Source organism: Doryrhamphus excisus, linkage group LG19 (genome assembly GCF_037039965.1).
Source record: "Doryrhamphus excisus strain RoL-2023G ecotype Guam linkage group LG19, RoL_Dexc_Guam_v1.1, whole genome shotgun sequence".
NCBI lineage: Eukaryota > Metazoa > Chordata > Actinopteri > Syngnathiformes > Syngnathidae > Doryrhamphus > Doryrhamphus excisus.
Genome location: NC_136375.1, coordinates 844,553 through 856,825, shown reverse-complemented (window position 1 = coordinate 856,825; position 12,273 = coordinate 844,553). Strand labels below are relative to the sequence as shown.

At 44.3% G+C, this 12,273-nt stretch overlaps 2 protein-coding genes across 2 annotated transcripts in view; one reads left to right on the top strand and one right to left on the bottom strand.

Moving 5' to 3' along the window:
- Positions 1-2,245: 2,245 nt before the first annotated feature.
- ghsra (growth hormone secretagogue receptor a) lies at positions 2,246-5,083 on the top strand. The gene is made up of 2 exons (XM_058057899.2): positions 2,246-3,317; positions 4,769-5,083. The coding sequence occupies exons 1-2, from the start codon at positions 2,480-2,482 to the stop codon at positions 5,071-5,073; spliced, it is 1,143 nt and encodes a 380-aa protein (XP_057913882.2). The 5' UTR covers positions 2,246-2,479; the 3' UTR covers positions 5,074-5,083.
- Positions 5,084-6,641: 1,558 nt separating this feature from the next.
- The window catches only part of fndc3ba (fibronectin type III domain containing 3Ba), a 73,294-nt gene continuing 67,662 nt past the window's right edge, over positions 6,642-12,273 (bottom strand). The window contains exons 24-26 of the mRNA XM_058057896.2: positions 11,662-11,828; positions 11,162-11,289; positions 6,642-9,941 (exon numbers count right to left, since the gene is read on the bottom strand). Coding sequence (XP_057913879.2) covers positions 9,630-9,941; positions 11,162-11,289; positions 11,662-11,828 — 607 coding nt within the window. The 3' untranslated portion in view covers positions 6,642-9,629. The remainder of the gene's footprint in view (positions 9,942-11,161; positions 11,290-11,661; positions 11,829-12,273) is intronic.

Genomic DNA, 12,273 nt, shown 5'->3' with positions numbered 1-12,273 from the left:
TAGTGTACGCCAGCCCATGCAAAAAATCATACAGTATAATTTATATATTTAAAATGTGTATAAATAATACAATTATTTAAAAATATTTATTAATATATTTATTATTTATTAATAATAAAAAATAAATAATGAAACGCCCTTTAAAATAAGCCTATTGAAAACTCTGCAAATAAAAAATAAGTACATATTAAATATGGTAAAAATATAAATACGCAGTATAAATACATAATTTACTCATTAAATATTAAATATATTAAACATATACATTATTTAGAAAAAATACAATGTATACATAAATTTTAAAAATGTTAATTTTGGGGGTGCATCTACAATAACTGCACTGCAACATATTCAATGTACGTAAACATATTCATTCATGCAAAAATGAAATACAGTTCAAATATAGTATACTGTAGATTTAGAAAATATATCATACAACTTTTAAGTGTCAAATCTAAATATGTCAAGTGTATAGTGTATTTTACACATACAAAACTATTTTTCCATTTAAAAAAGTAAATTAGAAAATGTATAATAATTGTATTGTACCATGAAAATATCCATTTTTTGTGGCATAAACCCTGCATTGGGTGTTTTTCTTCCATCAATTTTCCATCAATCCATAATGCTGCAGTGCAGGGCTTCGGCCACGTGGTCAACAACAAAAACAACAATAAAAAAGCCGTCACTACTCAGAATGTCCAGCAGGGGTCGTCGTCTCACTGTCTTCGCTGCCCCTCCCTCCACCGTACACGTCATCACCTGTTGGAGTTGTTTTCGTGCACCAAACAATCACATATGAGAAGAGAGGAAGGGGGAATCCTCCTCACAAGCATCATCACCGCTCTCCTTCCTGGACATTGTATTTCCTGTCTCGTGCACCGGCACCCACACCAGCCATGCACCGCTCCTACGTGGTTCTGGTGGCTTGGATCCGAATGTCTCCTCCTTTCCACCGCACCGTGTTTGTCTTCACGCTGGCTCTTGTTGTGTTCGGATGACTCTTTTGTTTGGTTCTACCTTTGTTTGGTTCTACCTTCTACCTCACCGTCACGTGGTGCGCACTGCTGCCACTCATCTCCGGTGACGCACTTTTTGGTTTTACGCGTACCAACAAGGTCCACACGAAGCAGTGCTTGGACTACATTTACATTTGATCCATTCAAACGAGGATGGAACCTTCCTGGATGCGAGTTGCAGATGACTGGGATGACTTGGATTGCCTCTTCCGGTGCGTGGAGGGTTTTTACGCACGGATTCTTTGCCGCGTAACAAACTTTTAAACTGTCCCAGAAATGGTTACGATGACGAGGGGGTCCTAACTGAGGATTCTATTGAAGACGAAATCGTGATGTGAACTGGATTTATGTTGCGTTCGTTTTTAATCCAAGCTGAGTTTGCTTTTACGCAGCTTTTACGCACGGCTGCTGCTCTTTAAAATACGCAAGGGTGATTTCCTGCAGGGAATATAGCTTCATATGGAAGTGGAATACACTGGAGGCTGCTTCTTGCTCTCCTTTTGGACTTTTCCCACCCTTTTTGTGAACTGGACTTTAGTTTTACGGACTTTAAAATCTTAAAACAGTGTGGAATTTCCATGAAATGACAATGGAATTGAACTCTTTAAAATACTAAAAACTGTATGATAAACTGGCCTACTGCTGGCAACTGCTCATAACTCCTAATTTTGGGTCTGATTTGGCCTTTTCTGTAAATATAAGTCTTTAAAAAACAGAAAAGCTGTCCTATGCGGACATAAATCAAGATTCAAGTAAGAGACTTTTGCTGCCTTGCTTGTCTTTGCTCACCTTTTTCTGGGAATCGGACTCTTTCAAAACCTATTAGGGGTTTTATGGGGTCATAAATCAAGATTCCATGCAAGGGAATAAAACAGGAAGACTGACTTTTGTGTGAATTTAACCTCTGAGAAATGGTCCTAAGGCTGGCAACTGCGTCATAAATTGTCATTTTCCATCTTCCCGTTTTGACGTCCGGACATTAGGAAGCACGGAAGACTGCTTCCTTGATGGACTTTTTCACCTTTCCCTGCCAATTCCAAGGCTTTTTAAAGCGTTAAAAAGCATAATAGCTGTCATAAATGGAGACTTCCTGCAAGGAATACTGACTTCTCCCTTCTTCATTGGATTTTTCACCTTTTTCCGTGAAGTGGACGCCCTGAGGAGCTTAAAGGGTCTCTGAGATGTCCCCAATGATGATGAGGGGGTGCTGAAGGTTAGTTAGCTCCCTAACTGGAATATACATATGGAATATATATAATATTTATAGTAATATACGGAGGACCGGTTGTCGTTGCCTTGACGCCCGTGTCTTTCTAACCTCATCTCGGAAGTGGACTTGGCTTTTATTCAGGACCGGGACTGTGATGGGAAGGACGGGGGAAGGGCGCTGCCCCAGGAGGCTCAGCGAGACCCGGACCAGAGTTCCCGCAGGGTCCAGCCCCCCCGCCCGGTGATCCAGCATGCCCCACAACTGGCCCGACCTCTCCGAGTGCCTCCCCCAAAACTGCAGCTGGGCCGAGCGGCGCAACGCCACCCCGACCCCGGACGACCTCCCGCCGCTCAACTACTACAGCCTCCCCCTCCTCGCCGCCATCACGGCGGCGTGCACGCTGCTCTCCGTGGTGGGCGTGGCTGGCAACGTGATGACCATCCTGGTGGTGAGCCGGTACCGGGACATGCGCACCACCACCAACCTGTACCTGTGCAGCATGGCGGTATCGGACCTGCTCATCTTCCTGTGCATGCCGCTCGACCTCTACCGCATGTGGCGCTACCGACCGTGGCGCCTGGGAGACGCCCTCTGCAAGCTCTTCCAGTTCGTGTCCGAGTCCAGCACCTACTCCACCATCCTCAGCATCACCGCCCTCTCCGTGGAACGATACGTGGCCATCTGCTTCCCGCTGCGCGCCAAGGCCCTGGTGACCAAGCGCCGAGTCCGCGGCCTCATACTCCTCCTGTGGGGCGTGGCCCTGCTGAGCGCCGGGCCCGTCTTCGTCATGGTGGGGGTGGAGCGGGACGACGGGTACGGCCTGGACGTCAACCACACCCGAGCCGCCCTGGACCGCCGTTTCCCCGACGACACCCGGGAGTGCAAGATGACCCGCTACGCCGTGGAGTCGGGCCTGATGGGCGCCATGGTCTGGCTGAGCTCCATGTTCTTCTTCGCGCCCGTCTTCTGTCTGACGGTTCTCTACAGCCTCATCGGGCGCCGCCTGTGGCAGAGACAACACCAAACCAACATCAGCTCCTCTGTGGCCCACAGGGACAGGAGCCACAGGCAGACCATCAAGATGCTGGGTGGGTGGACCTTACCTTCTGTCTCCTTTCGTATCCTTCTGTCTCCTTCCGTCTCCTTCCGTCTCCTTCCGTCTCCTTTCGTCTCCTTTCGTCTCCTTCTGTCTCCTTCTGTCTCCTTCCATCTCCTTCCGTCTCCTTTTGTATCCTTCTGTCTCCTTCCGTCTCCTTTTGTATCCTTCTGTCTCCTTCCGTCTTTTTCCATCTCCTTCTGTCTCCTTTCGTCTCCTTCTGTCTTTTTCCATCTCCTATCTCCTTCCATCTTTTTCCATCTCCTTACGTCTCCTTACGTTTCCTTCTATCTCTTTCCATGTCTGTCCATCTCCTTCTATCTCCTTCCGTCTCCGTCCATCTCCTTCCGTCTCCTTCCATCTCCTTCCATCTCCTTCTGTCTTTTTCCATCTTCTTCTATCTCCTTCCATCTCCTTCCGTGTCCGTCCATCTCCTTCCGTCTTTTTCCATCTCCTTCCATCTCCTTCCGTCTCCTTCCATCTCCTTCCGTCTCCGTCCATCTCCTTCCATCTCCTTCCGTCTCTGTCGTAGGTCGTCAAAAACAGCAGAACTCTTTGGTCCCAAATGTAAGAAAAGGTCATTTCTGTCGTAGGTCGTCAAAAACAGCAGAACTCTTTGGTCCCAAATGTAAGAAAAGGTCATTTCTGTCGTAGGTCGTCAAAAACAGCAGAACTCTTTGGTCCCAAATGTAAGAAAAGGTCATTTCTGTCGTAGGTCGTCAAAAACAGCAGAACTCTTTGGTCCCAAATGTAAGAAAAGGTCATTTCTGTCGTAGGTCGTCAAAAACAGCAGAACTCTTTGGTCCCAAATGTAAGAAAAGGTCATTTCTGTCGTAGGTCGTCAAAAACAGCAGAACTCTTTGGTCCCAAATGTAAGAAAAGGTCATTTCTGTCGTAGGTCGTCAAAAACAGCAGAACTCTTTGGTCCCAAATGTAAGAAAAGGTCATTTCTGTCGTAGGTCGTCAAAAACAGCAGAACTCTTTGGTCCCAAATGTAAGAAAAGGTCATTTCTGTCGTAGGTCGTCAAAAACAGCAGAACTCTTTGGTCCCAAATGTAAGAAAAGGTCATTTCTGTCGTAGGTCGTCAAAAACAGCAGAACTCTTTGGTCCCAAATGTAAGAAAAGGTCATTTCTGTCGTAGGTCGTCAAAAACAGCAGAACTCTTTGGTCCCAAATGTAAGAAAAGGTCATTTCTGTCGTAGGTCGTCAAAAACAGCAGAACTCTTTGGTCCCATATGTGATCTTTTTAGCCTTTTTTTAGAGTAGGTCCTAAAAAACAGCAGTACGCTGACTTTTGTGTATGGGATCTTTGACCCGTGTTTCTGGAGCACGTCTTCAAAAACAGCAGAGGGGATTCTGACACAGATGGATGCATGTAAAGTTGTATGGTGGGGTACATGGCGGTGGTCTCCAACCAACGTATGTTCATCTTCTCGTCCCAGTGGTGGTGGTGTTGGCCTTCGTCCTGTGCTGGCTGCCCTTCCACGTCTGTCGCTACCTGCAGTTCCGCTCCCTGAACGCACCGTCTCCGCTGCTGTCCGCCTTGTCGGAGCACTGCAGCTTCGTGTCGGTGGTCCTCTTCTACCTGAGCGCCGCCATCAACCCCATCCTCTACAACACCATGTCCTGGAAGTACCGGGGAGCGGCGGCTCGCCTCTTCGGGCTCAGCGACCACCAGCCGCCGCGAGCGCGCACGGCCAGCACCCTGAAGGCGGACGGCTGGACGGAATCCACCATCAGCTTCTAAACTAAAAAAAGCCAACTATCTTCTAGCAGACATTTACAACTTATAAGCTATTCTTACAGTGGACGCTATTTATTTCCTGGATGACAATGGAAGCACTGTAGAACCTGGGACCTTGTCACCTTGTGTACGTGTGTACGTGTGTGCGTGTTGCGTACATGGACATTGTGTAATTCATGTACACTGGAACCTCTAAAGTAGGAAGACTATTTGTTTTTCCTGACGTCGTTACTTCAACCAAAGATTCTTCACTGTCCCAAGTGTGGATTCCACTCTATTAGAAAGACGAAATACAAGTAATATAAATCCAAAATACACAAGTATGAGTATAGTGATGAGGTGGTTGGACGTTCAGGGGTGTCCAAAGTGTGGCCCGGGCATCATTTGCTGCCTATTGCTGTTTTTGTTATTAGCCTGCAGCACAGTCTAAAAACATCATTTAACAAGAAAACGTTAAAAATGTAATATTCTGCTATCATTTTGTTTGATTGAAAATGAAATAAATGATAAAAATAATAATAAATAATACACTATTGGCCTGATATCAGCATAAAAATAATATCATTTAAGTAGCATGGAGTTAACAATAACAGCAAAAATGGAAAAATCGGCAAGTCACAATATTAAAAGACAAAAGTAGGAAGCAGTGTAATAATATAATAATAATAATATTAAATGACCAATGAAAAAATGGTCAGTTTGAATGAACCTGGATTTGGGAAATAAACAAGACACAAGCAGGCGGCCATGTTGGCTTTGTGTCCATGCAGCATTTCCCAAATAGCACAGTCGTTTATAGCGACATGCTATTCTACTTGGTCAAATCAAGCTAAGTATGCTGCTATTTATTTAGTATTACACAGTAACTTCCGCTTCCTCTTCTATGGTTGTCATCGCTTTTTTCTGAGAGTTGTTGACTTTGGAGGTTCCACTGTACCACTTTTGTCAAAGTCGTGGAAACATACTGTCAATTCATGTTTGCGTCCATGTTTTGTAATGAATGCTCATTCGTAATGATATTCTTGATGCATTATGTAAATAATTCAAAGCCTTCAAAGTCAATTGTCACGCAAGCGTTCATAGCTTTTATTGTTGGCTGTGAAGCCCAACAATAAGAAACGTATTCTTCACAAAGAATCCTGCATTAACGTGATTGTATAAGCTGAATTTGTGATTATGGGGTGTCGGTGGAGTGTTTACTTTGGCTGTAGCGTGTAAATATTCAATAGATGCTTTGCAATGCCGCCATTAAATTCATCAACCTGCGTTTGTGTCATGATTAAAGGTGGGCACCGGTTTATGCTCCCCTGTTAGCCGCCCTACCACATCATTTGGTCCATCTACATTGGACATTTCTTCTTTTATGAAGCTACGTAGCTAGTTATTATTATAATCGTAGTGATACTTAGTCATCATGATGATGATGTTTTCATATTTAAACGTTTTAAAGACAAACCACTATTAATGTATGTGTTGCCTGTGGTGTTAGTGGGATTTAGTGCCATAATAAGCATTTATTGTTATTGAAAGATAAAGTTCAATATTGGGAAAAACAGTACTGAGTGAGAATGTCAGAAAAAAATTAAACATTTATTGAGCATAAATATATTATATATACGCTACCGATACAGTTACGTCTTACATACATAGGGTAGTATTTGCAAAAAAATCTATACATTAACATTGATATGGCAGTTTCTTTTATATAATGCTTATGAAATTGTCTAACATTTACAATACAAGAAGAAGAAATGTAGGAATTTCTTTTTTTCTTCAAATTCTTTTCAAATTTGTAGACCATGACAACCTTGGAATGTTCGCTTCTTAAAATCGTGAGGTAAAAATACATTTTTCGCTTTAAAAAAATAGTGAAATACCTGTGTGTGTCACATGGCGGCCAATCGCTCAGTCGAAAAAAAATCTCTACTCGCTGTAAAAAAAAAGGTACAAAGCTTAACAAAAACAAAGGAAAGAGAAAAACAAATCAAATCAGAAGGCACTGATGTGAGGGTGTTGCTGCATGGACCCATAATTGTCTAATGTTGGATGGGTAGGGGAGTCGAGTCAACAATAATGGAACAATATAAAAAAGGAAGTACCCTGCCCATGTTTAACAAATTAACGGGACACTTCACTGCCTGTCACGTCACAATGCAACAGGCCGAGGGGTGCAGCGCACATGCGTAGTCCCGCCTCTCCGACGAACTGTACTTCCGTGTTATCGTTTACGTGCGCTGTGCCGTGACGATGCAAAAATTAATATTACAAAAATAACACCGAGCGACGAATGTAACAGACTGGCAGTAGTGTTTGGATCAGAAACGGGCCGGACAACCGCAGAACTTCTCTATCTCGCTCGTTTTTCGCAGGCTAACACGCCCTCCATCAATGACTGCTAGCTTGCTGGCTTGCACCCTTCCTATCAAGACTGCTAGCTAGCTAATGCTCGACAATATAAAAGTGCTTCAACTCGGTTAGTTATAATGTACTCACCTATAGCTCTATAGATATATCTGTATATCATCTCTTAGCAAAAATAAAAATAAAAAAATGACTGGATACAAGAACCACTCTCTATACTACGCCAGCACTAGCCCAAACAAGAACTCGTCATGAAACGTGTTAATGAAACCCATAGTCCGCCATTTTGATTGTTTGGAGCCTTTTTTCTTCAGTATGACGTCAGCTTTCCGTACGACACCATAACTCCTCCTCTCCTCTAGGGGGCGAAACGTTTGGAAAATGGCACATATCGCTTTACAAAAAAACATGAAAAAAAGCATAATCACAGATCAAGTTATTTTTTTGTCATTTTCAGAGAGTAATAGTAACAATAATAATAAAAAATAATCATAATAATAATGCTGTCGTGTTACAGAAGAATATCACAGAACCCTTGGTCAAAACATCGAGTGAAGCCTGCACTTTGGCTAAAATAAAACATCAGAAGCTTCATTATGACACAAAATAAAGATAAAAAAAAGAGGACAAAGTTACAGGGACATTTCTTGCTACATGTCTTTCCTAGGTATCACTACTTGGCTGAGCTGAGCGTGGCCCAAACAAAGAGATGGAAATAAAAGAAAAAAACAGTACATATGTATTTGGTTACATGTTTATAACGTATCGACTGTAGGATCCCAACGACTGTAAGAGAAATGCTTTAAAGGGTTACCGAGATAAGGAATGCTGGCCTTAAATCATTCAATCTAACATACATCCATTGAAAAAGAAAACATGCTACAAAGAAAATTAGTATATAACTACACTTGTCTCTTAATCTTTTAAACAATAAATAAATGAAGATTGCACTGTAATTGGCATGTAAAGTACTGTATGCAAATATATAGTATAAATAAAAAAAAACAAACCCTACAAAGTAACTGTCATTTTCCCATCGACTTTGGCAAAAAAAAAAAAGAAAAAAAAAAAGTGAGCTACTCGCAAAAAGGCACGGCGGACACGACGCAAAAGCGGAAGACGAGGAGGGTGGGCGGCGGCGGACGCGGCGGACGCGGGGAAAGAGGGCGGTCCGTCTCCTACCCCCGCCCCCTCTTCTTTGAAGGCCTTTTCCCTGAGGTACGTTACAGGCCTCAAAGACTCTATTTCATACGGGTCAGGGCGACCTCTTTGGATGGGTGCGGTGGGGGTCGGTTGGGGTGTACCTTGGCTTTGAGGGACGTAGGAAGAGGAAGGGCGTGGGGGGGGGGGGGTGTTACAATGCCCTGCGTCTTGTCGAAAGGCTGATTTGGTTAGTGAATGTTAGCCTCTGATGACTTATCCATAAAGCACCTTTTAAATGAGGGAGCGCAGCGAGGGGGGCGAGAGGGGGGGGCTTTAAATACACACATTCACAGAAGCCGACAAGAGGAGGGTCCAGTTTAATGCCCCGACTGGTAGCGTCTGCAAAAGTCCGGCACCGGTTGTGTGAGGCTCGCTTGGGACTGTCCACCGCCTAACATCACTTCCATAGCTATTTGATGAAAATATGATGTACATATATATATTTTATATATGTATATATCTATTTATATTAGATAACTGGTTGTCCATTCTTTCTGCAGTTAGAGCGATAAAATAACCGTAAGAAAAAAAGTCATCACAGGATAGCAGCATCTTACATCACACATGGATTGCATCACTTTGGCGATGGAGCGGGCGTTAAGAAGCGGAGCGCTGACGTCGGCGTGTGTAGAAAAATCCGGCATGCACAGCTAAAGCTTCGACTGAGCCGACATGAGAATACGGCCGAGTGGATGGAGACGGCCGCAAACAACCCATAAACTAAGCAAAAATCAAGGCAACGAACCAGGAAGTTGAGTATTTTTGATATAAAAACAATACCATGCAAGTCAGTCGGTTTAAGGCTTGATTTTCAGTTTCTAACGAGGCTTTGAGGAGAACAAACGGGGCGACAACGCGAGGAAGCCGACGACACAGAAGCCTTACAAGAGCGTCTCAAGTGTTTCAATTCATCCAACGTGATTTCTTTCAAACAAACAAAAAATTCTCTTGGATTTCTCTTTCTATCCTGTAGCAAAAATAAAAAAAAAATTCCCTCACTTCATGAAGAAGTACTGCAGCAAGCAGGCGATGAGGATGGACAAGCCGGCGAAGACGCACACGATGAGCGCCGCAAAGCGCTCGTCACTTGACATCAGGCCCGAGGCCTTGCCGGCGTCGGCGGCGCACGGCTCGCCCGACGTCACCGCCTCCTGGCGCCGCAGCGTGAACAGGGAGGAGGGGCTGAGCGGGCCACACAGTTCCTGGCACGAGTCCTGGCAGCGGCGGCAGGCGCCCACGCGGAAGCGGTAGTCCGTGTTGACCTGGAGGCCCGAAATCTGGAAGGCGCCCTCCTCGCCCTTGAACACCTGACGGGGAAACACGAGATACTGGATGTCATTCCTAGGCATCGGTGACAAGGATTATACTCCTGTTAGCACTGAAAATCAATAGTGTTCTTGCTACACCATAACACAAACTACTCTGTCAATATATGAGCCTATTCCACCCTGGACTGGTGGCCAGCCAATCACAGGGCACATATAGACAAACAACCATTCACACTCACATTCATACCTATGGACAATTTGGAGTGGCTAATTAACCTAGCATGTTTTTGGAATGTGGGAGGAAACCGGAGTACCCGGACAAAAGCCACGCATGCACGGGGAGAACATGCAAACGCCACACATAGATGGCTGAGGGTGGAATCGAATTCGGGTCTCCTAGCTGTGTGGCCTGCACGCTAACCACCCGTCCACTGTGCAGCCTTCATGCCTCAAAAATTTTTTGTGTCAATTGTGATTGACACCACAAATATTAGTCCCACATTTACTTTATCTCCATATTTAGATTCCTTGTCCATGAACCCATACCATTAGCCGTTGGATTCATAATTCATGATATAGATCAATATTAATTCAGTAGTTATTGTCAAAAATGGCAGAAGTTGATATTTGTAGAACCTGTTGGAAAGTCGTCCTGTATTTTTTTCCTAAGGTGTCCGACCATTTTTTTTTTGGCGTTATACGCACAAATGCCAAAAAATGTCCCTATCCCATTTACGACAATGAATGAATATTTCATCGAGAATTCTGGAAGTTATTTTGAACAGGACACAAGCCGTATGTGCACCAACCCTGACCAGGTAAAAGGCTGGACCGTGTGTCCGATTCCATCAGTTCCGTCATGCTAAAAGTATTAAAAACGCAGCCAACATTCCCACAGGAGCTGCTGTCGGCTGCTCTCGGCACTACTAACCTGCTAACCTGCTGCTGGAACTCAGCGAGCAGGCTAGTCTAGCCCAAGTCTAATATCAGGTCTTTTGAATGCCTTATCATTTGTTCATGTAGATGTTTTTATGCTTCATTTAGGCCATGAATGTGTACACTACAAGTTGTAGTCTACTTTTGTAACTAGTGTACGTGTACACGCAGTAATAGCTTCTCAATCAATACACACTTTATTTTTTCTGTGCTCCCTGAGGAGATTAGAAAGAATTCCCTTTGGGTCCAACACAGCTTGACAGGAATACGAATGAAGCCATACTGTCCTTATTCCATCTGTGTGTGTGTGTGTGTGTGTGTACCTGCTTGTATTCCGACTCACGTCCCACCAGCACCTGGAGTACATAGCTGACAGGATCGCCTCTCATTGGCGGGATGGTCTCCCACGTGATCTCGCACGCGTTCCCCTCCAGCTGGTGCACTCTGGGAGCTGTCAGGAGAAGGATAGGTTGAAATCGATACCGATATGCCGCGTATGCTGGATTTATAGCCGGCCTGTTTGTTTCCTTAATGTCGGTAATGTGGTGAAAAAGGGTTCCTCGGGTGTTTTTGTTGTGTTGCAGCTTTTTAAATTCAACTTTTGATTATTAAGCAAGACAAAGATCCATGGCCCTGTGTGAAAAAGTCATTGCCCCCTAAAGCTAATACCCGGCTGGGCCACCCTTGGCAGCAACAACTGCAATCAAGCGTTTGTGATAACTTGCAATGAGTCTCCTCCACTGTGGAGGAATTGTTGTCATTCAGCCACATTGGAGGCTTTCCCAGCGTGAAGAATGAAAAGCCATTCAAGCATAGACCGAACCTTTGAGGGCGGGGGGCACAGACTTGCTGGTGCAGAAGGTGTGGCTGTCAGAGAAGGGGCCGTCGCCGGCGTCGCTGATGGCCTGTATTCTGAACGTGTAGCTGCTGGACTCCATCAGTCTCTGCACCTTGTAGGTGTGGCTCGGCCCGCGGTAGATGGTCACGAACCTGCCGGGCGAAGAAGAGAGGAGGTGATGGAAATCTGAGCTATCGGGTGAGGATAATGGAGACGGGCAGGCTGGGGAAGAAAGATGAGGAAAGATGGAGGAGGCCAAGTTTTACAAAGAAGCCATAACTCCTGACGAGATCTTTATGCGGCCGCCATGCTGACCGGTGCAGAAAAAAATGTTCTTCTTGCTGATTTCCTGCCTTATTGCTTCATTTGTGGAACTTTCTTATGCATTCAAACACCATGCCAAATCCTTCCCTTGACTTCTCTCTACTAAATCATCACTTTACAAATGATTTATTCATCATCTGCAAGTGTTGTTTGCAGTCATGAATGAATTATTAAACTTCAATCATTTATGAATGAATTGGGATAAAAAATACAACACTATTTAGCAATCAATGAAACAACAAGATACACATGAAAAGCACTAGTTAACATTAG